Source organism: Polyodon spathula, chromosome 8 (genome assembly GCF_017654505.1).
Source record: "Polyodon spathula isolate WHYD16114869_AA chromosome 8, ASM1765450v1, whole genome shotgun sequence".
Taxonomy (NCBI): Eukaryota; Metazoa; Chordata; class Actinopteri; order Acipenseriformes; family Polyodontidae; genus Polyodon; species Polyodon spathula.
This window is the reverse complement of record NC_054541.1, coordinates 43,993,817-44,020,928: the sequence shown is the minus strand read 5'-3', so window position 1 is coordinate 44,020,928 and position 27,112 is coordinate 43,993,817. Positions and strand designations below refer to the sequence as shown.

The 27,112-nt window shown below is 37.8% G+C and overlaps 1 protein-coding gene across 4 annotated transcripts in view; it reads right to left on the bottom strand.

Moving 5' to 3' along the window:
- The window catches only part of LOC121320006 (UPF0606 protein KIAA1549-like), a 61,483-nt gene extending 36,696 nt beyond the window's left edge, over positions 1 to 24,787 (bottom strand). For all 4 annotated transcript variants that reach the window (XM_041258072.1, XM_041258075.1, XM_041258073.1 and 1 more), the window contains exon 1: positions 23,371 to 24,787. In XM_041258072.1, coding sequence (XP_041114006.1) covers positions 23,371 to 23,506 — 136 coding nt within the window. In that variant the 5' untranslated portion in view covers positions 23,507 to 24,787. The remainder of the gene's footprint in view (positions 1 to 23,370) is intronic.
- Between the last annotated feature and the right edge of the window lie 2,325 nt (positions 24,788 to 27,112).

Genomic DNA, 27,112 nt, shown 5'->3' with positions numbered 1-27,112 from the left:
GGAGGCACACAAATACAGTGCCTTGAAAAAGTATTCAGCCCCATCCCTTTTTTCACATTTAAGAGTCTCAGATTCAGAATTTGAAATTGAAATTTCCCACTGATCTACAAAGCCTTGAGCACCATGTCAAATCAAAAGAAAAATTCCAAAAGCTTTCAATTTTTCAATTCAAGCTATCAGATTAAAAAAAGTATTCATACCCTTTGTAATTGCAAGCCTAAATTTGCTCAGGTGCAATATATTACCTCAACAAGTCACAAAATGTGTTGATGGACTCCACCTGTGTAAGAAATTAGTGGATCACCTGCTTTAAACTAACCTGTGAGGGTAAATACCGCTATCTGTATGGTCACACAGTATGGTAGAGACTTTCAAAAGAAAGAATCAAAATGAAGACGAAAGATATTCTAAGCAAGTCAAGGATGCGACTATAGAGACACACAAATCTGGGGAAGGGTATAAAACCATTTCAAAGGCATTGAACATCCCTCGGAGCTCAGTGCAGCCCATCATACAGAACCACCACACTACCTAGATCAGGCCGCCCCTCTAAACTTAGTTGCCGGACAAGAAGAGCACTTCTTAGGGAAGCTACTGTGAGGCCAACTATGACTCTGAATGAGTTACAGAAGTCAGTGGCTGCGATGGACGATGATGTTCATGTATCAACAATCTCCAAGGCATTCCACAAAAAAGGCCTTTATGGAAGAGTGGCAAGGAAGAAGCCCTGGCTGAAAAAAACCCATATCCTTACCCGCAAAGAGTTCGCAAAACGTCACCTAAAAGATACTGCAGTTATGTGGCAGAATATCTTGTGGTCTGATGTCTTATGGTACACTAAAGTGGAACTTTTTGGCCTCAACACTAAGCGGTATGTGCGGCGCAAATCAAACACTGCACACCAGCCAGGTAACACCATCCCCACCGTAAAGTATGGCGGTGGTAGCATCATGTTATGGGGATGCTTTTCAGCAGCAGGGACTGGGAATATTGTCAGGATTGATGGGAGGATGAATGGCGCCCACAATACAGAGAAATTCTGAATAAAAACCTGCGCCCCCTCTGCCAAAAAACTCAAACTGCGGAAGAAGTTTGTCTTTCAACGGGACAATGAAAGCACACTGCAAGAGCAACAATGGAGTGGCTTAAAATGAAGAAAATAGATGTCCTTCAGTGGTCCAGTCAAAGTCCTGACCTTAATCCCATCGAAAATCTGTGGCAAGACCTCAAAATTGCTGTCCATCACCGTTCCCCAACTAACTTGACACAGCTTGAGCAATTTTGCAAGCAGGAATGGGCAAATATTGCTCCATCACAGTGTGCAAAGTTAGAGACTTATCCGAAAAGACAGCTGTTTATTCTGTTAATTGTAAAGGTTAATTAATTCCACCTTTGTCATCCGCTATCTTAACAGATGGTACTGTTTGATTTGAAACGCCTTCCGCGTGTGTCGCTCGGCTGAAGCTTTCAGCAATGTAAAAGCATGTTTCTGTTTGTTTTGCTGCTGTTAGTAGGAGCACCCTAATCTTCCTGATTTCATTGATGGTGCAGTGGATTAATTAATTTCCCTCTAGTGGGCACTAGTTCACATCACAAACCCAATACTGAAATCAGCACAACTACCTGTCTCTACTCTAAAGGAGCAGGACTGAATATTGGAGTTCCTGACTGAGATGTGCACTGCATGGCACATAGTTTCTAACATCCATTCTACACAGCTGGTTAATGTTGTGTATTTGCACCCATGCACAGGTCTAATTAACTGAATACAGCAGATGTGTAAGCAAAGGCTTTGTCTTACTGCGCTGCAAGTCATCTATTGTGCAGGCAGTGTGGAGTGATCGCTTACCGACAAAAGTGACTATCGAGCTACAGCTGAGGGAATACATGGGTATGCTGTTTGATAACAGTAAAATAGACTTTGTATTAATAATGGTTGATTCATGGAGAAACTGAAAAATAAACAATACAAACCATGGCTTTTAATGACGTGCCTGGCTACATGCCCTGGGAGTGCAAGAGGCTTAATATCTTAATCTCTTAGATCAGTCGGTAAAATGTTGGCCTGTGAGACCCAGCTCAGTTATTGTTTGCAGTTCCTTTTCATGTTAATCATAGCCAAGTCTTTCCCATCTAATGTATTTCCTAACTCGCCTTTGGCTTGACTGCATTACTGTTAAGGTTTCAGATTTTAAGTTTTAACGGATGAACTCAGATCCACCTTTTCTTTAGTCACTTTCTGGTGTGAATAAACAGTGGGAGACTAATGTAATTAATTGCAGATCAATGCATAAAGTCCCTTAGGGGACTTGCTCTGTTTTCCCACTGATATCCAGCGATTCCTTCTAAGAAGAGGCAGCTCCGATAAAAATAGATTTGTGTTAGTTGAACAGGGCAGAGTAGATGTGGAAGTGCCCAAAGACACCCAGAGGAACAACTTTTTACACTTATACCTTTAAAGTCTGTTTCAAAACTATTTTCAAAATGTCAACTCTAGTGCACTGATACTGCAAGGATTATTAGCCACATTGTCAAACTGCTAACACAACAATAACGATTTATAACGTGGTACGAAACAGGAAAACCAGAGCACTTGTTGTTATGTTTTTTTTGTTTTTTTTTAATTGCTCTTCCTGCAGTGATTTAGAGGACAGATCTCAAACCCCAGTGCACTAGAGCGGACATTTTGAAAAAAGCTTTGAACAAAATTTAAAGTTACAAGTGTAAAAAGTTGTCAGGATGTTAACAACGAAAAAAAAATTACTGGTACATTATTTAAACAATCGTAGTAACACGTGGGGAGATATGACGCTATATTTTTCAGAACCCCGCTACTTCTTCTTTAAGTTGGTCCAGATACAATAAAATAAAGGGTAAAGAAGGATTCTGTTTTTAATTTCAGTAAAGCTTTTTTAGTGACACTTTTAAATAGGATCAGCTGAATACGCACAAAAAATAATTTCAATAATTTCCGAATCGTTTATGAGCGCACGAGCTGTGTTATTTTCATTATGTAATGTTTCCTAAGGTTTCAAAAGCTACAATATAAGCACAGTCAATGTCCTTGACCATTAAGCGCATAGTGAAATTGTATTGTATATCATGACAGCATGTTCATTTTCACACCTCAAATAATAAAACTATAACACTTTGGGAATCAATCTGAAACACAAAACAAATCTTATGCATAGCCTTTTACTGTACAATATTATGTACAAACGTGGTACCATACAGCATACAATACAGTACATTAGCTCCTCATTTGAAACACGGGGCCATCAAAAGAACTTTCAAGTTACAACCCCTTGAAAATAATTAAATGCAATGACAGGGATCTTCGTCCTTTTCATTTGCAGGGGACTACGTGATGTCACAGCTATGGCAATATCTCAGGCAGTCGGCATGGTTCTCTTTAAAGATTTTCCTGCCAGTTGTATTTAGTTTCAAATAACAGTATAATCGCAATATGTCACTCCAGGGTGGGTGCTGCTGTGGAATATCACCACTTTTCAGCTTGGTTGAAAGACATATAGCATCACCTCGAGCCTCACAATGCACCACAGGATTGGCGATATTCCACAACGACACACACCCTGTTGTGCTATATTGCTTAATTGTTATGTAATTGGTAACAAATATTTTGCTATTATTACCCAGATGATTTTACATCCAGTAAGATGTGCCACTATTCCTGTGGATTCTATAGGAAATGATTCAAATAAATTTCCCTGGGACTGTAACGTTAACAAGTTTTTCTTTTTATTATAAAATGCTGCATCTTTGTTTACCAAGGTCAGGTTACTAATGTTTCTGAGTAACAGATGTAAAGCATGCAATAGCGTCTGCTGGGAGACACCAATTACAGCCCTTGTAATGATATAATTTCCTGGAGAGCCCACCAAACAACTTTCTGTCTTCTAATATCCAAATTCTACAATAAAAAAACAACTTGGATATTAATAACCCAGTCTCTGCTTCCACAGATGGTTTTATTTAGGTTGCTGCAATTGCGTGACTGAAGCTGGCGTCCTGTACAAATACTAAAGTACACGTAATAATCGGAGGGTGACTGGATAATATACTTGGAATCCAGCAAGCCCTGGAAACAGAGAGCATCACACAACTATGTTTTTCTTAAATGAAAAAAATGGTAATTGAGATTTATCATTTGTGGAAATGAGAAATAGAGCATAGTTGTCTTTAGTTTAAGCACACTCAACTACAACAAGTGTTCTGTTTACTGACAGTTCCATAAAATACCATTATGAATATAATTATAATACCAGTGTACTGCCCTAAAGAATCCTTAGCAGTACCATTGTCGTAGCATACTGATATGGCACTGTGGTACTGTAATTTGTATGTTGGTTCATACCATAAGCTTGTTATGTTGAAATATGTCTATGCTGCCACTGTGGTACCATTCCCCCAATGGCTAATTGGGAAGGACTGTTGCCTCTTGAGAGCATTCTTGAAATAAAATGTTTTATCTCAACAGCTCCTGGTCAAACTCATATATTGAACTAAACATGCAGTCCTTTAAATAAGACACGACAGCTACAGTATAATAGGTACAATATAAACACAAGCCTTTATTCTACAGATTTTCACCTAAAATTTGGCCCACACAAGGATGCAGAAATAATACTTTATACCAAAAAAATTAACATTATCAGCTCTTGCAATTGTGTGAATGGAAATGTTAGTCAGACACAAAATAGATACAGACAGGAAGCTGCAAGAAAAAAACCTTAATCAAACAAGAGCAAAGGTCTGAATAAGACTGCATAGCAAACCAGTTACAGTTTCAACAACTTGGAGCCAAATGTGTTTCTGCAACATAGGAGTCCTAATGCTGAGGTCAACACTGATCAACACTTAAATATGCTATTAACTCAATGTGCTATTATCTCAAAGAGCATGTTTAAAAATAGAACGACATCAGAGATAGACAGACTTGTCTCAGTGAAGGCTCCAGTATATTTAATCAGAGTACTTTCAATCCATTGGAGACTGCTGGTATCTTTGTTTTTGCACATGAGAGATTTCTTACAAAAAACTGAATAATAACATAACGAGCGACAACAACAAGAAACTCTGAGGACAATTTCAATATGTCTTTTTACTAACTAAAATGTATCTTTGATCTTTTTCCTTATAGCGTGAGAGGCAACTCAACAGGCCTCAAACAAAACCATTTGTTTTGCGTTTTTAAGGATTGTGGGTGCCAAACGAAAAGTTTAACATCGTCAACACATTAAAAAGAAAGAACATGAACTTTTTCCAGTTCGTTAGTAAGGTAACTATTGAGGAACACAAACACGCTTTTAAAAAATCTTAGTGCTGCATTTTTGTTAAGACAAATTACAATCAAAGTATCATACTGCAATTAATTCACAGCACAAGCAGGACCACCACTGGATAACTTCTACATACAAATGTATCTGTTCAGTTTCAGCTTACTTGTGTTTACTTGGGAACAATATTTGCACATTTGCGCTTTGGGACTTTAAACTAGAATGGAACAAATCACTGTTTAAGAAATGCAATACAATGTACCGGATATATGTTGCTAAAGGATGAGTCTTTAAGTTGACAAATGTTTTCAGAAAGATGTACATTAAACACTTTCTGTTGCATAACTTTGCAAGTTACAGTACCTCCAGAAACACACTGTTAATGTTCTCCGATCAATCTTTTTAATGTTGCATCATATAAAAGCTTGTACTGTAAGTCCAAGTCCACCTACTTTCTGTATCACCTTACAAGTAAAATAACCATTGTTATCTGAATTGCAATTCCAAAAGAAAATGCTATGTATATTACTTTTTCACAGCTCTTTGAAGAGAATAGATTGCTTCCCGCGCAGATACATTTGATAAGGAATGGGAATTGATGTGTCCAGTAACAGCTCTCTGCATTACAGTATCTGCCACAGCTACACAGAATATCTTCAATTTGTGCAGGTTCCTTTGTTGTTACCTTGCAAACAACCACCCGAGATATCTTGAATTACAGCAAGAAGGGAGTTGCAGTGCTGCAATTAATGCAGTAAACTACAAAAATGTTACTGTGTTGTACCATCTGCTTTGTAATCCATGAAATACAATCTGTACTGTACTTGCAATTCCATTACATTGACCTTGTTATAAAAACATAGGATTGCCCAGCCTTGTTGAGCCAAGTAATTAATGATTAATGTAGTTTAAGTATTTTTAGTAACATCATTCCTCACAGGATTTTGATACAACTGTAAAACAGTTAACCACAAGAAACAATGGTTAATGCTTAACCAATATTGTGTAACAGAGAATCAAACTAGACTGTCTCTTGAGAAGTTAAATTAGGTGATTTTTTTTGCCAAATTTGCAACATATAAAGCTTAGACCAAAATACAAAGATGTTTTTTTCAAAAGACGAGAGTCTAGGATGTTGCAAGCACACAAGGTTATATTTGCACAAAATATCCAGCATGTATCATATTGCTTTTATATGTGACAAAGGAACCTTGACGCACTGGAACTGATACACTCTCAATCAAGCCCAACACATAGTGGGCACTTTGTTTCCTGGCTACTTTTCCAAGGAGGAATGCAGAGTGATCGGAAAAGATGCAATTGTTTTACGAAATATTGTCAACTGGACCGAAAGAACCTTATGGATAAAATCAGTTTTGGTGTAATACCGGAACACCTAGGATTTAAACATTAAATGAAACCCCAGCAGATTTATTAGCACACCTCATTACCTAGCTAAGGCAATACAAAAGATATGGTAGGGTTTCAAATATGGCCGATTGGATTGTATTGGTTTTTCCATTCAGATTCCATAGCACATGAAAATATTTTAAAAATACCAATGCGGTACCATTCTGCTATTATAGCTGCCTTTAACATTGCCCCTTAGTGCAAAATCATTGAGCTGAAGACCACTTGACTGGGTTGGCAAGCTCTTATATAGAATGTGCTAAACTGATGACCAGATCAGTGATTTGATTACCGGTCATAATCTGGACCACTCAAAAATGCTTTGTCTCACTTTTCATACATTTTATAAGCATTTTATTATGATAGTGGGGTCCACATTTAGGGTGTGACTACTGGGGGGGGGGGGGGGGGGGGGGGGGGGGGGGGGGGGGGGGGGGGGGGGGGGTGGGGGGGGTGGGGGTGGGGGGGTGGGGGGGGGGGGGGGGGGGGCGGTGATAGATTAGCAGATAGTCTGCTGTGTTTATTCAATATAGTGCATTTCAAATAAGTGTACAATCAAATCAGAATCAGAAACTGTACAACACCAAATGAAAGAAACAAACAGCAGTATAGCCCTGCACAAGATGTCTTGAGCAATGTGACTGTGCACCTCCATATAGCGTGCTAGCCAACTGGAAACCTACTGCTCCATGTGGCTGACTGAATTAAAATGCAGAAAAGCAAAAGGTTAAATTAAATCAATAAAGGGAGACATTTTGTTTATCTTAAAAAACAGAAATGCCCTTTAGAAAGATGTGGACCTCTGCTCATCTTTTATTTTTTATTTTACAAGCCTGGCTATCAGAGCACAATATGAGATCATTCTATTTCCCTCCAATCACCCTCCACCTGTTTTCAAATCATGATAAATACAGTCATAGTTCATCCTCTCAAAAGTGCACCACCTGAAATCAACCACTGCTTCACCTCAATTAAATTGGCACCACTTGGCTCCAAGTACTCAAAGGCTTTTATGATTGTGAGGGTGGAAGCTGTTCATAAATAATGATGGCATCCTCATTTAACACACTATGGGTTACTCTGAAAAAGGGTCATTTTTTTACGTTGAGTAAGTGGGGCTTAAAATTCCAATTTTTAATAAAAATTAAAAAATCAATAACCTTAAACACAATTATTCAATAGGTAACACCATTAAGGGCCTGTTTTTAGAAACTTGGTAACTTACTCTGAGGAAGGGTTAGTAACCTCTGTTGCAATTTTTGCCTTGCAATATATCAATTAAAGCAGCGAAACACTTGGGTTGTGTATCTTTTGTCTGAGGAAGGGCCTATTAATTCAATATACATTCTGTGACCACACGCCTCAGCTTAAAAAGGACAGGCCCATCAGGGATTAAAATATATATATATATCATATATATATAATCATATATCATATATCTATATATATATATATATATATATATATTTATGTATATATATGTGTGTGTGTGTGTGTGTGTGTGTTTATCCAATAAGCCAGTGACACTCTATTTACCTAATTTATTGAAATAATTACTTTCACAATTCAGTTGGTCCAATGACAGTCAAACATCACTCTGGGGTTTTCCATATATTATGCACATCGATCTCTTCATCCCCTGAAGCCATGAATTATAAATGGCTTCACTGATACCTACAACAGATACAATTTCATACAGAGCAGTTTCTTTACAACAGGTTGTTCATATGTGGAGGAGAGTCTTTCGAGACGCTTGAAGGCAAAATAAGTTGTGCAGTTGAAGTGTTTTCCATTAAAAAATCTGTGAAGACACAACATTCAATCACAATATTCAATCGCAAATAATTGACTTAGACAACAGAACTATACAAATCCCATAGCAGCAACCTTATACCAAAACATTATTGCACAAATTATTCTGATCAGTGCATAATAGATATAGTGTAACATGAGTGCCTCTTTTAATACTGCTGGTTACATAATTTACCCTTTAAAAGTCTGGTTGAGAAATGTCTGTGCGTGTGTATTTTAACAAACACATTCAACATCATACACATGTAGATAACCAGGGGAGAAGTAGGATCACGATTTTGCTTTCATACAGGCTACAAAATTATTTCATTTTGGACACCCACTCTTTTTTTCCCCAACAGGGTATAAGATTAAAACAAAAAAAAAAAAAAAAACTTTTCAAATTTTGTATTTAAAAATAAACTTTGAATTTTCCAAATCTGTCTTCACTGCTGTCCACAGAAAGCCTTGTTGTTACAGATTGGGGGTATACAGGTTCTTGTTCCTAACTTACAGGACAGCTCTGATGAAAAGTTTAAGTTAGTGGTATCTAAGACATGGTGCTACTAACCTTTACAAAGGTGAACCTCATTATGCATTATTCACTCTCACAGAAATATACTTGCAGCATTTTATTTCTCCTTTTTGTTTTTCAAAATTGTATTTAAATGTTATTTGTAATATATAGATAATCCACCACTATATTTTATTGTCCATATTATCACAGTATTAAACACTTAAACAGCCAGCAGCCAAGATTTGCAAGTATAACTCAGTATAACTCACTATAAGTATTTTGTCTTATATAAATAATTCTTAATAATTCAGATATGAATTAAAATGAACACAAAAGCAAAATGTGAGTGCAAAGCTAAATGCTCTAACACACATAAACTGAATTATGCTTTTTGAGGTTTGAAAATGTAAATCAGAAGAATCCTTCCTCTAACTGTGTATATATTTGATATCTTTTAGCTGTAGAAGCCTTTATGCATTATTCCAGATACTGGGATAACCAATGTTAATGGAAAATAGGACAGTCCTGTTTTAGCCTTCCTACTACCCATTAAATTATATTGAAAGTGCCCCTAATTAAAGCAGTATGAAAAAAAGTTAATTCTGAGTAAAAGGAAAACATTTATAATTCAGAAAGTGTCATTTTTGACTCAGCATGTGGAAAACAGGGCTCAGTGTTAAATAAGTACATATCTGTAAAATTATCAGAAGTAAAATAGATGCTGGTACATATGCATCCTGTGCTCAAAGTAAGATAAGGTTTGATTTTTTCATTCTTTTTTTTAGCACACGTTTGCTGCACACCAGTTATTTTACACTGGCTCAGAAAATATCTAAATCTGAGAATCCATTGTTACGCATTTGACCACACTGCCCAGCATGTCTTAAAGTGTGCTGCTTCTATCATGCATAAATATAAAGGTCATGTCTGCTCGAAGCGGTGGCACCCACCCGAGGGTAAATCTGTATTGTACAATACCCACAACTAGGGTTGCCACCTGGCCCCATAATTCCGGAACACATTGGGACAGGACATGGTTTTTAAGTTGCTCTTAAACTGAAAGCAATAAACACGTGAATTGAGCACCAAGCACTTGCTTAATTTACACTGCTTCTTAATTACACGAATCATTGTGAAAATACAAATCTTACAAAATAAAAAAAGCATCTTGAATAAACATGTGTGTAGGTTTATTCAAGATATTTATTTTTATTTTGTACAAAATGATATTTTCATTCTCAATATTTAAAATATGATATTTATATCCTATTAATTAGTAATATATAGCCCTAATTTACATTGACTCTCCCAATTAAATAACAACACAGATCCAGTGTTCACGCTGTCTTGTGTCAGGAATATATGTCTCGGTATTAATGATTTCAGTGGGAGAAGGTGATATACTATTAGAAACTATAAAGAAACTTTAAAATATATATATTTTTAAAACTATTAATAAAATAAATAAATATTGATGATGTACTTATTTATTTATTTCATTTATTAAAAGCTATTATTGTACTGTCATGCTGCCTCAAGATAATTAATCACCAGAATCAATTTAGCAAAAGTTTAGGGCTCAATTCACATGTTAAGTTCCTTCAGTTTAATGGCAATTTCAAAATCCTGTTCTGTCTCACAGGGTTCCGGAATGGCGACCCTACCCACAACCAACTTGACCCAGAGAAATGTAGATTAAAGATGTGTACCAAATATGAAGTCAATATCTCAAAGTGTTAGGCATTTGTTATTCATTATTATTGACATTATTTTTCCTACCACATTGCATCAAACAAAGCATGGATTTCAGCGCGGGATTGCAGATTTTCCAAATTGCTCCCGCATATCTGCAATTTTCACGGCGGGACAATCCCGCAGAGATATTTTAAGACATCGAGCTACTGTATTTTTCACCCAGTTTAGAATGCCTGAAACACTACAGCAGCCTCTAAGGAAGTGGGTGTCAGTGACGAAAGCACAATGTGCCGCACTCTGAGTAGCTCTGGTTAGAATAAATAGATTAAAAAAAGTACTGCTGGATATTTTAAGTGCCGCAAGACTTTATTCTCTCATACGTGATTCCCGGCCGCTATCTTTAAGCACAATAGAAACTCAGTACACTGCAGTATAAGTAAACAGCTTTGAACAAACAAACAAACAAAAAAAAAAAACGATATTAAGTCTATCTAGGTGTTGTTTTGCAAGCAGTGTCTTTCACTTTAACTCTTAAAAGTCCATTTGCTTTGGGGCACATAGTACCGAGGCACCATAAAAGCCACCTGTTTAAAAGTACAGACTTGGGGCTTTCCAAAGATGTATTCAGTATGTGTATGCGGTACTCCTAGCCAGAACTATGACTGTCTGAATTTAAGCCTCTCATCAAAATTTACAGCTTAGGTTTTGTTTTGAGCCTATTGCTTTGTCATTGAAGCAGCTACTGAAAGGGGCGGTATCGTTGGAAAGCTTAGAAGCTCGGTCTATTCTCTTCTCTACCACATGTAGTATGCCTGATTTCTTTATTGGGCTCCAGAGATCCTCCCCCTACTGCTCAGAGACCCAGCTCAGCAAAAGACTCCCTTTAAACACACCCAACAAGTCTGTCATCAAAGTCCTCAGAATGACAGCCTGAATTTCTCCACCGTTTTTTGGGTAAACACAAACAGCTGCAGGATGGAAACACAGGAAATTTTGTGGCCTTTCATTTGATATGTTACATGCATGCAGTACAAACTATCCAGTAGTTAAACATTTAAGCCCTGTCATACATATTTGATGTGGACTAGAGTATATATGACAGCTTATGGCAGCCTAAGTGTATACATTATTAAATACCTATATAACTAATAAATGTCTTTAAGCTGAACTTACAGTACATTACAGCTTCTTTTGGTTTCATATGTCCACAGGGCCCATTTGTTTAAAGCTGTTTAGAGATCTCCACATTTGCCCATTCCCTTCATTGAAATGTTTTGTTTGCCCTCCTTGACTGTACCTGCAATTAAGTTTAAATGCACCATTCCTAACACAAACTTTTTTACATACTGAGGGGAAGGTTGTGTTCTCCATAAAGAATACAGTCTGTGTAGTTGTCTTTTGTAAGATGCATGACCAGGCAGACTTTTCAAGTAAACAGAGAACGGTATTGTTTCATTTTTGTTAGTGATGTTGAGTGTTTATGTAGAGTAAAGTAAGTATACAGCAATTATAAAAACAAATATTTGCCAACATTTTTTAGCAGTGGTTTATGTTAATTAAAAAAAAAAACTGACACAAACATGTTTGCTTTATTCAATTACTGCTGAATCACTGCTCTGCATGATCATTGTAAGCAACTTGGGGCATACAATCTGAGACACATAGGCAGATATAAAATACATGCAGAAAGCAATCTTTACGTACTCGTTAAACTTCATTTTATTTTGAGTGCTGTTAGTAAATAAGCTGTTCTCAACAAGAACCCATGCAGTTAGAACGATATAAATGGTTCTGTAGAAATGTTGTACTGTAAAGTGTGGTATACTATCTCACTGTTCCACAGGTTATGTGCAATGTTACCTATCAAAAAACATTATTTTAATGGTACAAGGCCCTAATAATTAGTATAGTAACTTCATAATAATTAAGGACTAGAGTTCATCTTCATAATAAAGATAGTAAAGTTCAATCTTGTAGTTTTTGCATGTAAAGATGCTGATAGGCACTGTGGCTCATCCACTGCACCTGCCATAAAGCTTCCTTGTCAAAGAACATTTGTTTCAGAATGATTTCCAATGTGCTTACCCAGTAAAAATAAACACCACAGTTAAAAGACCAAGGACCACCTCGCTCATTCAGCACACCCAAAACGTGACTGAAGGTCATGCAGATTTCGACATGACCCTTTTCTGCAACATCTGCAGCTGAGTCAAGCCCATAAAGTAACGATTAAACCATTTTTGTAAAGACAGTGGAAGGTGTGTGGTCATCACAAGCTAGGGGAGTGTCTGAAGTCATCAAATTGAGTTCCTGGCTACAGGCCTTGTTGATAAAATGTTAACTACATGCAGGGCAGTACAAGAGGAAAAAGAAAGGCTTTGATCTCTCCTTCTGCACTCCTCAACATTTTTTCCTGATCTCTCTCTACAGCACAACAAAGTAAGCAACTGTTAGATGTGAGATATTGTATATGTGCTGCTTCTGTAATGGACTGAAGTGCCGAGTGGGTTATGGATTTATTCACAATTTGTTTTCTGTATCTACTCACAGGACACTTAGTCAGTGCTGTGCCCACAGTGTCAACGCCCGGTTTTCATGTCTCTGACAATGTCAGGGTTTATCAATTCTGAGGGAATTGCTGAGATAAAGTGTAAAAAAAATACCTATAAGTAGATTTGACATGGTGCAGTATAGATATTGGTACATGTGGTAATAATTATTGGTAATGTAGATGTTGTATACACTGTCTAACGGAAACAAAACGATCTTCTCCATACTGTCGCCCTACTGGCCAGATAAGTAGTTTTGCATGTTTGTTCATAATATTTTCAACCAACTAACCTACCAACTGGACATACTGCACAATTATTACACTGAAAATCATTCCAGTAGAAAAGAAGGCACTGTCTTTAGTACAGATTAATAAAATCTAGAAAAAAACAGATTCATTCTGGTAGCTTACAGTAGCAGAGACAGGTCAAACAGTGGCTCGCTCCTGAAAGGGGATGCATGGGCAGTATGGGTGAAGTACTATAGTGATACACATGACAAGGTGCATTTTTTGGTGCCAAACAAATTGCAAACTGAAGAGTCACATTCTTACTTAAAGGATGAAATATAAAAAAGGAAGGGGTGTCTTCTTGGTTTTCCATAATCTTGTCGTTTTATATATCTAGTCCTGAAGAACTACCTTACATGGGGGAATTAGACTGTTACTGTCCACATGACAGGAAATTGATTTAGCCGATGCATTCCACTGCAAGAGACAGCCAACACTGTTCTGAATGACTTCTTTATGAGAGTTTCCAAAATTAAACAAATCCCCAGTTTCTTTACTCACACAGTGCAGGCTAATAATATCAAGCTGAATACACGCCTACATTGTTAGTTAAGGATGCAGTGTCCAACTGCTAAGACCCAAGCCAATTCTAATCCCTGTTATTCAGCCTCTGTTTGATTCCTGTGGTTGGAACTTAGAAGGGTCATTGCCCATATAGTATTAGCACCGGTCTTGAAGGAAAACAATAAACACTCATGGCACAAACAAGCATGCTGTATATTTAAAGCTAAAAGAAATGGATGCCCAATGAATTACTGGGTGGATGGGGTGAAATCAGGACAACTTTTTAACCTAATGTGGCTTCAACTCAAATTGGTACCATAAAGGAACATGCCAAACTGTACCAAGCAATATTTATTTTCACACAGAAAAACAACATTTATCAGATACATTCTCACCAGGGGGATTTTGAATTACTGGTGATAGAACAAATATTCGAATTAACACTGCTTGCAATGTATTCGTTGGCATCATGTTAGAAAAAAGACTATATCCAAAAGATATTATGCAAAGAAAACCAATTCATAAATTACATCTGAAATAGATAACACACATTCTAGAAGAGTGTTTCTCGCCTTTCTTTTATATGTTCTAATTATATTATATATGAATTATATTGGATTATACTGTACAACAAATGTCGACCTATCTAGTATCGAATAACTTTTTCATATTGGGTGGTCCTTAGGGAATTTCTTTCTTACCAGATCTCATTTTGGAATCTTGCATTCATTTAAAACCAGCTACAGAATGACTGGGCGAATCGCATTCCGAATCGGGCTGAGTTGCTAAGCGACGGCGCTCGTTCGGGTTTGAAAAATGTACTTTCTTTTCCATTGTACTTGTAATACATGCAGAATACTCCATGAATGTTCATTGACTGCTTTGGTTAATTACATGTTCCTGGTGTATTATATATGTTATGTATGTAGTTGTATATGCATTCGTTTACATTCTGAAAGGGTGTTTAAGCCCATAAAATTTCCCATAACGTACCTAGACTACATTTTTCAAAACTAAGACTAAGAAAAGAAGTCATTTGAAAGGGATTTCTTCTTTAACATTGTTTTACTCAGGGTAAAATACTAGCACACCAGTTACAGGATTCCTTTTAGCACAATCTAGAACATTTCCTTTGTTCAAATGTCTGTGTTTGTGCTTTAAGCAACCAAAAACAACCCATTAAATCATTATGGCTGATGTCATTGCTGTTAATCACATTACATGAGATCTAACAAGTAAAGTTTCTAATGGCAAAAACAAGAGACAGAATCAAGTGAATGGTAAGCTGCACACTCAGCTGTGGTCACTGGTGTTGTGTTCTTGGAACAGTCACATGATTCCACTTTATAAGACCATTTGAAACTACAAAGAATTGAATGTCTCACCGTTTTTTAGGTCTTGTTACTTTGATCATAAAGGCTGAAGTTGTAGAAATCAGATGAAAATAAACTAGCCGTAGCGCGTGCCCATTTTTACTACTTAACTTTTACAATTAAGTCAAAGCCAAATGATTACACCGTGTAACAAATGTTTTTTTTTTTCCTGGGTAGTAAGTGTTATTTCCTAATTGCTTATGCCTCAAAAGTATAGAAAATGGCTATTATTCCCCACAAACTTTGCTTTTGTGACCAGGACAGTGATATTTTGAAATATGCCTATTTTCCAGAACATTCCAGATAGATTCAGTGCTGAGTAAACTTGGAGTAACTTCTAGAACTTTCTAGAACTTTCCAGTAATATAAATAGTAGTATAAATACAGGGGCCTTAAGCCCACCAGTTCAGTTTAGTTCCAGCTGCCTAAGTGGATACATATCTGCATTTTTCTGAGATGGCATCAAGAGGCTGCAATGGTGGCATTCCTGATGGGTCTCCAAGGCGGTTTTACCAAGTTTCCCTGCTATCTTTGCCTTTGGGACAGCAGGGACACCAAGGCGCACTACCACAGGCGGGACTGGCCACAGCGGACTTAGTTCTCTGTGGGGAGAAACAACGTCAAGTGGGAGCCACTGGTGGACCCCCGAAAGGTGCTGATGCCACCACTGCACATCAAATTGGGCCTTATGAAACAATTTGTCAGAGCTCTAGATAAGGAATCGGCAGCCTTCAAGTACCTTCAAGACTTCTTCCCTAAGCTGTCTGAGGCAAAGGTCAAAGCAGGTGTCTTCGTCGGACCACAGATAAAGAAGATCCTGGAGTGCAATGAATTCCCCAAGAAGCTCACTAGTAAGGAGAAAGCGGCTTGGAACAGCTTTGTCGCAGTGGTTCGGTGCTTCCTGGGCAATCACAAGGCCGAAAACTATGTGGAGCTGGTTGAGACTCTGGTGAAGAACTACGGCACAATGGGCCATATCCTTGATGCTCATCTTGATAAATTCAAGGAGAACATGGGAGCGTACTCGGAGAAGCAAGGCGAGCGCTTCCACCAGGATATACTGGACTTTGAACGCCGCTACCAAGGACAGTATAACGAGAACATGATGGGAGACTACATTTGGGGGCTGATTCGTGAAAGTGATTTACAGTATAATCGTAAATCTCGAAAATCTACTCACTTCTAAATCTTTTGTAGTCATTTTTGTATTACTTTAGTATAAATACATGTTAATTTGGATTCATATGTTGTTTTTTTCTGACTTTATGTGAACGAAAAGACACAAATTCGCCCATTTTCTCATTGGAAATAGGTAAATTTCAAAATATCACTGTCCTGGTCACAAAAGCAAAGTTTGTGGGGAATAATAGCCATTTTCTATACTTTTGAGGCATAAGCAATTAGGAAATAACACTTACTATCCAGGAACAAAAATTGTGTTACATAGTGTTACTTAATAAATTAAAAATAATTACATTTTAAAGGACGTCTCTGATTCACTGTCAAGTCTGTTACAGAGGGTTACGTGACTATTCCCTCACTGCCTCGAATCCTTCATGGAAGCCTACAACCAATCGTTGCTTTTGAGATTGTTCATCATGAAATATAAATAATTAGTGTAGGCATGTATACAGAATCACCTGCTATCAGCTGAATGTATTAATGAAACTACTGTAGCAAGTATTTCCATTTGTATCCAACCCGTGAATATCCCAACTGTGTGGCACTTCTGATATCAACCACATTTACACGTGATAAAGCTGTGCTCACATCTTTATAAAAGAGGCTAAGGCAGCCAAGATGACCACAAAACATCAAACAAGCCCTAAAAAAACTATTCTAGAATGAATGCCCAATTACGCTCCCTCACTGCAGCAATTCTTCACAACACCGCAGGAAAACTAAAAGTCAGTTGCCATCCTTTGATCACACGACCAAGCCAATTGCGATCTAATGGCCTCTAGAGTACAAAGGCCAGCCCTGCAGGTGACTGATAGAGCTAACTGGGCATCTGGCTAATAGGCTCTCCGATGAGGAGAGTGTGGAATCCTTAGCAAAGTCCAGCAACTTTTCACACCCCATACTTCTCTGACAGTATGACCCTCCCTGTATACCACATGGCTGTGCCTTTGCCAGGTACGCCACACATATTTGATCTTTTTCTTTTATAGTGCAATATTGGTCATTGAGTAGTAGAGGATGATGGTCTGACAGTTTATTCGATTTGTGAAATGGAAAAAAATTGTCATTTTAGTATTTTAAAAAAAAGTGAGCACTTACTATAATTGGGGGTGTTTTTACATAGCTTTATCAACACATTACTGTAGGTGTCAATTGAAAATTTGACCCGCCATTGACATGAAATGGACTTACACATAATTTTGATAGCTCTCAGCAGAATTAGACTGTTTTATATTTTATTACTTTAACTCATGTATTATCTACTGTGATACTGCTGCCATGATCTGCAATTATAACCTTAGATTTAATTTGTGCACCACATAGAGTTGATTCACTAACCTATTTTAATTTAACACATAACCGTGTATTATACATGTCATATATGTTATATACTGTATATGTTATATATTTTCTAATAAAATGTAAAATTAGAAAACTCCCAATTCTGTAACTGCATTAAGACAATCTGGACAAGACACAACTGTTTTTCAAATGATACTTAACTTTCTACTAAACTGGACAGGTGTTCCTTATATAAGCTTCCAATTAAATAATAAGCTGCATGCGCTTAAAAAATGTATGTGGGAAATTATTATTATTATTGCAAAATACACAGTGTTTGTTTACATTTTCAGTGTTCAATGGTTTCATTTACTTTCATCATTCCAGAAGGCCATGTAAAACTGTGTTGTGCTATACAGACGCATGGGCAAACCAGTTTTAACAAACAGTAATATGTAATTAAACTGTAAAATGCAATGTTGGCTTCACTTTGCCAAACGTGTTGTATTGTTATGGCTGTTTAATTTCTGTTTTTGATTAAAATAACAAGCTGGCAAAAAAGATCAGAAAAACTGCTAATCTTCAGCATTGGGATGATTAAAAATATAACCATCTTTACAATAAAAAAGTCTGACAAACTACAATACAAAATGTATGATAACAAATCTAAGAATGCAACTTTGTATAACCGATCCGTATCATAAGGGGGTCTTGTAGCACTCAAGACCCCCTTATGAGACTGCATAAATAACCCCCAGGTTAACACACAGTGCTCAACAATTATTCCTAACAGGTAGCATCAACCAACTACAGATTTATTTTGTTTTATTCTAAACAAATGCTGGTTCCCTGAAGAAAACAATCGCTTAAAATCTTTTAATTTCTCAATGGTTAAGGACGAGTCTGGCTTCGAAAGGCTCATGGGAGACGAATACTACTGTGCTGCTGTCTACATTTATATGGAAAATGCATTTCTTGAGTTCAAATCTGAAGGCTGGCATCAATAGCAGCTGGAGATGTCATGCTGTCATAAAAAATAGAAGTACACATCAGTGCGTTTCTAAATATAGGCAACTTGCAATTGTGCATTCAGATTGATGTGCTGTCTCTGTTCACTTAAATATCTCACAGTTGATGGTGTGAAAGAACCAGTGCAGCCACATACAGAGGGTCCTCATAAAGCACAAGGTTAGAGTGGAATGTATTGTGAAACTTCTATGATGGGCTAGGAGTGTAAAATCAAATAAAAGTGTGTTGTATATTGGTGAAAATCATGTTACAGCTTCATTGATGTCCCAGTAAAGTATTGTACATTCAAATCCAGTTCAAATTATACAAACAAAGACAAACAAAAATGGGGAGTTATTGTCTCTGTGACAGGAAAACAATTCTGCGCCCAGGTGTGGCAAGGCCTAGAGCCCCGTGTGTAAACAGGTGGTACGGCAGAAAAGCCCTGCTGATAAATGTATGTTTATTGAATTTTTTTTGTTATGATTTAAAATGTATTGTTTGGAAGTGTTTAAAAACGGGTGTGCATTGGGATTTTGTAGTCCACGGTGTCATGGCCGAAATCCTAAAAACGACATATCCCAGAAGCCTTTAGGGCTTAAACGCTGGGGTGCATTTAATGGGAGTGTTAAACTGAATTATTGTTTAAGGGGTTTGTAATTAGTGTGAGGTGCACGTATATATATAAGCTTGTGATTTTCAGTGTTTGGGGTGGCGTTGTTCAGAGGCGGAACGTCAAGTAAAGAGAAGGAAACCGAAAATAAAATGTTAAAACGGTACTTGTTTTGGGTGGAGGGATTTAGTGTGCGAGATTTGTTGCTGTGCAAACCTTTTATTTTGGCTCTGTGAGCGTTGTTTTGTGAAAGTGTTTTTTTTATTTTTTCCACTCGTAGTAGCTGTCTGTGTCTCAGTCAGCTTTCTGGTCTGGGACGTCACCAGCAGGCCATCCTGTAACACCAGGTAATAGCAGAGATCCTTGTAGTTGTGTCCACCCCATTAATAAAACAATAACAGTACAGTATGATGCAAAGGGTCATGCTTTATTTTAAGGGCCATTTTTTCTGTTAGTTAACAACTAGCTAACTTACACCTTAACAAAAGCTCTTTATGTTTTGGTAACGATTAGTTAATACTGTATATACTCAGAGTGACATTTATTACCATAAATTAGTTTATAAATAGGTTACTGTGTATTAACAAATGATTAACACAAAAGGAGCAACATGTGTTAATCTGTTAGTAAGCTAGTTGTTAGCAGTTAATAAACTAAAAAAGGGGTCCTTAAGCTAGACTCTATGTTGAAAGTTTGCTTTATGCATTAACAGGTGGAGTATGAGCTTGTGATGTCAGATGGCCTATAATGTTAGATTACCAAATGTTAGATTACTTAAAAAATACTTGCTGTGGAAAATGTGAAACATTGCTCAGCCTTGTCCTCTATTTAGTCTACATCACAAAATCTCCACACTGTTTGGCACAGTTCAGCACAATTGGCAGTCTCTGTCTGAGTGAGTCCCAGGATTGAATAGCAGGGGGTGCTGAGGCCTGCCAGCACGAGGCAGTGCTACTGTCCCTTTTTATATAAAAAAGGAAAAAAGCAATTACAATATTTTCTACCATACTGTGTGTGAACAACGCCTGATTTATTGTTTAGGATTGTAGAACTCTATTCATAACACCCATGTGCAAATACTACAGAGTAAGTGTCATAATTAAAATTATGGAGGGTTGAACTGACTAACTCATGTTTAATGGTCTGTGCATCATGTTAGAACACTTATGTAATCAATTGCAGTGTGGGGGCTAACCTGTTGCCTAGGAGTAACAATTTGAGGCACAAAATTCCTAAACATATGAATACAATCAGTCCATCACCTGTATTCAGGAGGCTATAACCAGTGGTGTAGTCATAAATATTAAGTACCAGAAAGCCAACTAAAAAAATAGATTTTTCTAAAACAAATTATACTAATTTTCATTTTATTTGTGCATTGAACTTAAGGTAACATTTAATAGGTAGCATGCATCTTGTATGCTACTTTTAGACTACTCTCCCAGTGAAAATTTTCTAGCCAAATGTGTCTTGTTCTGAAAGCATCTGGTGGCTAAAGAAAGGGCGCGGTTTGCTTGCCTTACTTTGTTCAAGTTTACATCCTAGGTCAATTCTCCTCAGAAGTGTCTTCAGGGTTAAAGCATCTACTGGCTACAAGGCATGTCAATCAGTAAGGGAAGCAGTCAGTTGGTTAACCATGTCACCTAGAACCACTTTACATAAAATACTCCTAGCAAACGAAATCTATTCTGCACTAAATTTTATGCAACAATATTTTAAAACTTGATTTTTTATCTAATTAGTTGACTTACTTCCTAAATAATTCCTCTCAAACGTGTTGAATTGCAGTAACAAACCACGAACACAGTTAATGTTTTACCAGGCTGATGTACGCGAACCCTGGCAGGAATACTTGATACTGTTAGCAACGACTGACAATGCACTGGCACAGGCAGGCTCTGGTGTCACAATATGTGTGAGGACTGACAATGCAGGATCATCGATAGTGGTGGAGCATACCAATGCTTTTCTCGCTGTCCTTGCTGATGCATTAACAGTGGCAGGAGAGGAATGGGTTTCAAATTGGATCTACCAGTGCAAGACTCCAGCTTCACAATCAATTGAGGTGCTGGTGGCATTTCCATTCGTTCCCTTTAATCGCTGTTCTTTGCAGCAGAAGTTCAAAATAAGCAGTGTTTCCCAAGTATAAACTGCCTAGTATGCAATCATGGGCTAGTCATACAGATTGCTAGTAAAGACATGACAGTAGACATGTTGAAATTATGACTAACTGCTGCAATCATATGTAGTCTTGGGACTTGCAGACCGCCAGCCAAACGCTGTTCCATTTCACCGAAAGAGGACAGGAAGCACTGGCCATGCCAGCTTGCTAATTGAAACGACCCCGGGACTACATGACCACATATGTAACAATGTATTGTTGCTAATGCTGGGTAAGACTGGAGATTGCAAATCTAAACAGTACAAACAAAATATAACACCTTTCAATGAAAATCAAATCAAATCACTATCAATAAATGTATATGTATATGCACAGTAATGTGGCAATCTATAATCTAAACATAACTAAAATGTCTGATTATCTGCTTGCTTACCTGTAAGACCGAATGTCGAGCGTTTGTCTATACTGGACAAAGGGGCTGATTTGATCAACATATACAAAGGTGTGATGAACCACAGTGGTATTTGTTTAGAGCAATTTACAACAGGGAATCCTCATGTGCTCCACCAACCAATTATTTTAGGGGTAATTCTGGGGATACCAAGGCTAAGTGATTAACGCAACTCTTTCACTTTCAAATTACCAGTGTCCAAATTAACACATTTTTAAGGTCATAATGGCAGGCTGTGGTGCATGGTATTTTTGGTTACAAACTGAATAATTGCTTGTCAGTACAGTAAGATATAAATACTGTATAATATTTTTACTCCAATGACAGAAGTTGAAAAATACAACAGCTTTGTAAAATAAATGTAAGTTTACTTTTAACTGTGCAAAACAAACAATCCAATTGCACTTTAACACACTGAACAATATCTTAATAATGTGTGCTCAACTTTCCATCCTATACTGTACTTATAGACAGAGTTAAGTAAACACACATCTCAGGACACACAAATAGCTGAAGTACAATCAAATCAACTATTTGTAATATGATTTGTAAATAATCTCTAAAACACATACAAAATATGAACCCCAGTACCCGCGGGCATATATTTTAGGTTTATTAAGAATACAGCGTACCAAACACTTTTTTAATATATTGTATGTATTTCAAAATGCAGCTACCTTATAGTTAAAACATAATTTAAAAAATTAAATAAACTCCCTGTTATCACTATTACATCATTTATTTTATTTCTTCTTATTATTTATTTTATTTTTCCTGGGTTACAACAGAACATGGCTACGTACAAATGCCAGCTACTACACAAGCTTTTTTAAACTCGCATAATGTAACCCAAATGGATAATGCAGCCCGCTGCAAAAATTGTAACAATATTTGGGCAATTCCTTTATCCAAAACCGTCTACACCACAGATGTGGTCTAGTCAAATGTATATGGATATGACCTTCCTATATGGGCTGTATACTCGCCTACGGCTCGGGACGCATATCTGCATCTTATAAAACGCTTTGTGATGGTGTTCCACTACGTAAGGCGCTAAATAAAATAAAGATTGATTGATTAATTGATCGATCTTTGGTCATCTACCACACGGTAGAGCCCGCATCGAAGGTTCTATCTCTTAAAAAGAACTCATTTAACATTCCCTTCACCGTTTATTCGTTAAACGAACACAAAATGTCGACCTACAAGAAGAGCGTATTTAACTGCTTGGCAGACGCACGGGTACCTCCAGCAAATTTGGATACGTGTAATTGAAGCATCACTTACCGGATACAGGTGAGCTTGTTGCCACGGAAACCAGCACCACCGACCCCAGTAAGAAGGCGCTGTAGGCTCGGGTAAACCAAGAGGTCCTGGAGCAGACGACCTCAGAGCCAATGACCAAATGTATCATTCCTTCCATTTCATACAATTCATGACATTTTCATCCAACAGCAATAAAATTCCTCCCAGGTTGATGGCTTTTCGACGTTTATCTTTCCAGTTCCCACTCAAACGCGTAAAGAATGTGTACAATACGAATTAAATGACCCACACATCCACCAAATGTGTTTAACATAAAAATGTACGTGGCTTTAATACCGTCTTTCTGTCTTATTGTTCCTCCTTTCTGTACATATTGTCTTTGTTTTCTTACATCATATTAATTAAGGTTAGCAGTAATGTTTTTCTTTTTGCATCCAAATTGAGTACAATGACCACCAAATCCAGTTTTTAAAAATTCCACTGATGAAATTGTAATACAGACAAAACAAGGAACTGGATCACATTCTCACATGCATTACACGAGTACAATGACACTGATCAATGCATACGTTGTATTAAATTAGTCAAAAAGATCATATTCCTTTGTCCTCCATGGGTAATAAAAATGAAACATTGATATTCATATCCTTTTACGCGGTTGTGCTTATTTTAGAACTGAGTAAGCTTCATATAGCTTTCTGGCAGCCCTATATATATTCCAGATTTGCAACCACGGAAACGGCCCAAACACGGTTTTATCCTTCCTTTGAATAATTCGTTCCAATACCGTTACACATTTTTATCAGTCCTTGCAAACGGTGGCGAATAACACTTACAAATGCAAATCATTAGTGAATAGTTTGCAAGGCAACAGCCACCATTCACCAATGGTAATTTCAATATAGCGCCTTCAGTTTTCCCAATTACAGTACAAGGATGTCCAAATTCTTTCGCGTCTTTTTAAGAAGCTGTTGTCTTTTAAAGAAACTCAAACTTTCCCATGCTGAATGAATGTCCAGACTGTAGAATTCTCTTCATTTTCTTATAACAGCACATTCCACTTCTGTATAAATAAGTGCAACAAACTTAATGAAAAAAACACAAATAATAAATGTGCAATGCAAAACAGAGGAGAAGGTGGAACTGACAATGCAATATATCCTGGACACCAAAGCATGCCCCAGACACGTTTCCTATCGAGACTTGCCTAACGGTTTATTCTTTCTAGCCTGTGTTTATTCTTTCCAAGCTACCTCGTTTGCATAGCCAAACAGATGCAGCTGCAGCTTGCTTTCCTGAAGGGGGTGACGACCTTTATTAATTTAGTTTTTATTTTTTCTTCCTCTTCCAGAATCTACTTGGAGCATCCTTTGCTTCTGCGGTGGCCGCCGCTAGTCAGACTTTGCAAGATGTAGCGTAGAACCTTTAGGATTGTTTTAAACGAAACCTCCTACACTCTTCTCTGATTAGACATTTATGACATCAGTGGCATAGTTGATAGTGTTCATTGGTTAAATCCAGTGCCCTTCAGCATTTCCAGGGGGTTAGGTTGTCTTCCCCTGCCCCTGCCCCTGCCGTGACAGCCTGTGACAGCGTTACTGCACCAGGCGTCTGTGGTTACACTGTGCAACGTCAGCCTGATCTTAAAGAGGCAAAATGTCATGCTTTGTATTTTATTTTTTTTTAATATATATATATATGTGTTTTTTTTATTATCCTCGTTCATAACAGTACATATAGACACGTCATGCGCACAGGGTTCCCATGTTTTTTGGGGTTTTTTTTTGTGCTTCAACAAAATGTTGTGCTTAAACAAAAACAACGGGATTGAAGCTATTGTAACCCATGGCAACCACATGTTTTACAGGCTTACATTTTGGCTACGGTAACACTTGAAATACTTCAGTTTAACATCACAATTGAAAACCTCAGGAACCAAACTAGTCATTTTATTGAACGCTAAAGAAAGAAAGCACTAATGCAGTATTAGTTCTCATTCAGATTTTAAGTTGTACTGTACCCCAGTTCAAGCAAGTGTTATTGTCTCATCCCAAAGTCTTTGTGTGAGGTCACTGCAATCAATCCAAGGGTAACCCTTACAGATGATCTCCCAGCGATTCGGTTGTAATAACCATTATTGATTAACTTATTGATCATACTACCACAACAGTCTAGTCATTACACTGATTAAGACAGGACCCTGACGTTTTTTGTTTTTTTTTTACACTTTTTTCAACTCCACCCCACACTCTCGATATCAGCGGTACTTTCTGTGCTGTATTTCCACTGTGTTTGTGTGCTGTGGTCCCTGTGGTTGTGTCCTCTCCCTGTTCTGTATTTCCTGCCGCTGGTTTTGTGTGCCTGCTGTGTCTTTGTTTGTAGTCCATGGTCTGTGTCTCCCCAGTGATTGGTCCTGTCTGTAAGTAAATGTGTGTGTGTGTGTGCGCGCGCATGTGTTCCGTGTGTTCCCATTGGCCCGAAGTGAGCGGCTGAGGACCAATGGGATGTGTAAGCTCCAGGGCGGAGCTAAGGTTATGAAAAGGCACTGCTCTGCCATTGTTGTTGTTGTTGTGATTGCCATGATTCCTGTGTGAAAAGCCGTGAAGCAGTGGACTCTGGGAGGCACTGAAATAGTGTTCAGGAGTCGATCGCGGTGAAGCGGACAGAGTAGTGACTCTGGCTTGGGTGTTGGGAGAGCATCCAGAGAAGAATAAATAAAGAGTTTTTGGAACCAGGAACATTGGTGTCACAAGTGAGACGCAGGTACCCAAGAGAGCACTTGGAAGCCTGGGGCCTGGTGAGCAAGTTCGAGGGCGGACTTGAGGCTGGCAGGGGAGAGTGTAGCGTGCACGGGGGTAGGGGTCAGGGCTGGTAGGTGGCACAATTTAATATGAAGACATAAGCCCAAAACCAGCTCCTGCAAGGGAGCTGGCTCTTTTGTATGGCGGCATCGGCGCTATGCTTCAGAGCAGGCGGTCCCAAGTTTGCTCCCGCCCTCCGCTATTGAGAAACACCTGCCTGCAGGAACCGTGGTTGTCACAGTATAACAAGGGATGAAATTAGTTTTATTTTGCAGCAAAGCAACGTGTAAGAGCCTAAATAACTAATTATTCGTATAAGCACCGTGTCTCTGGTGCCTCATAGCTGGCCTTATACGTTTTACGTTATTATTAATAGCAAATGGTGATAGAACTTACAAATCCATTGTTTACCTACTGTACAGTAATTGAGTATGACATACTGGTGGACAGATATAAAAGGGCAATCTTAAGCACTATGCATAGGAGTTGGGTTTCTCTGCACCCGTGGTTATACCTCATCTCATCTCATCTCATCTCATCTCACAGACAGGGGACAAAACGGCAGTGTATCGCACAACATCACCCGCTACATAGATATCCTCCATGCACCAGATTATTATAGTATAAATTGCCTTTACCAAGTTTCATCAGAATTGGATAACAGTTTCTGTTTCCACAATATTTACCTTGATAGAGATATAAATCCCGAACAGGGAATAATAAACTATTGTTTTCATCATAATCACCCGACAATACCTGAAAGGTTGGAATGGCTTCATGTAGTCCTATTACAAAATAAAATCAACACATTTCTAAGGCTGGCAAGATCCCTCAATGAGCTGTTTCAGATTAATACCAAAGAGCAATGCAATGCAGATGGAGTATTAAACACTATTAATGATACATTTGCACACCAGTGGAATGTTCTGAAATGCCTGCCAGAATGTCGAGGCAACAGCACA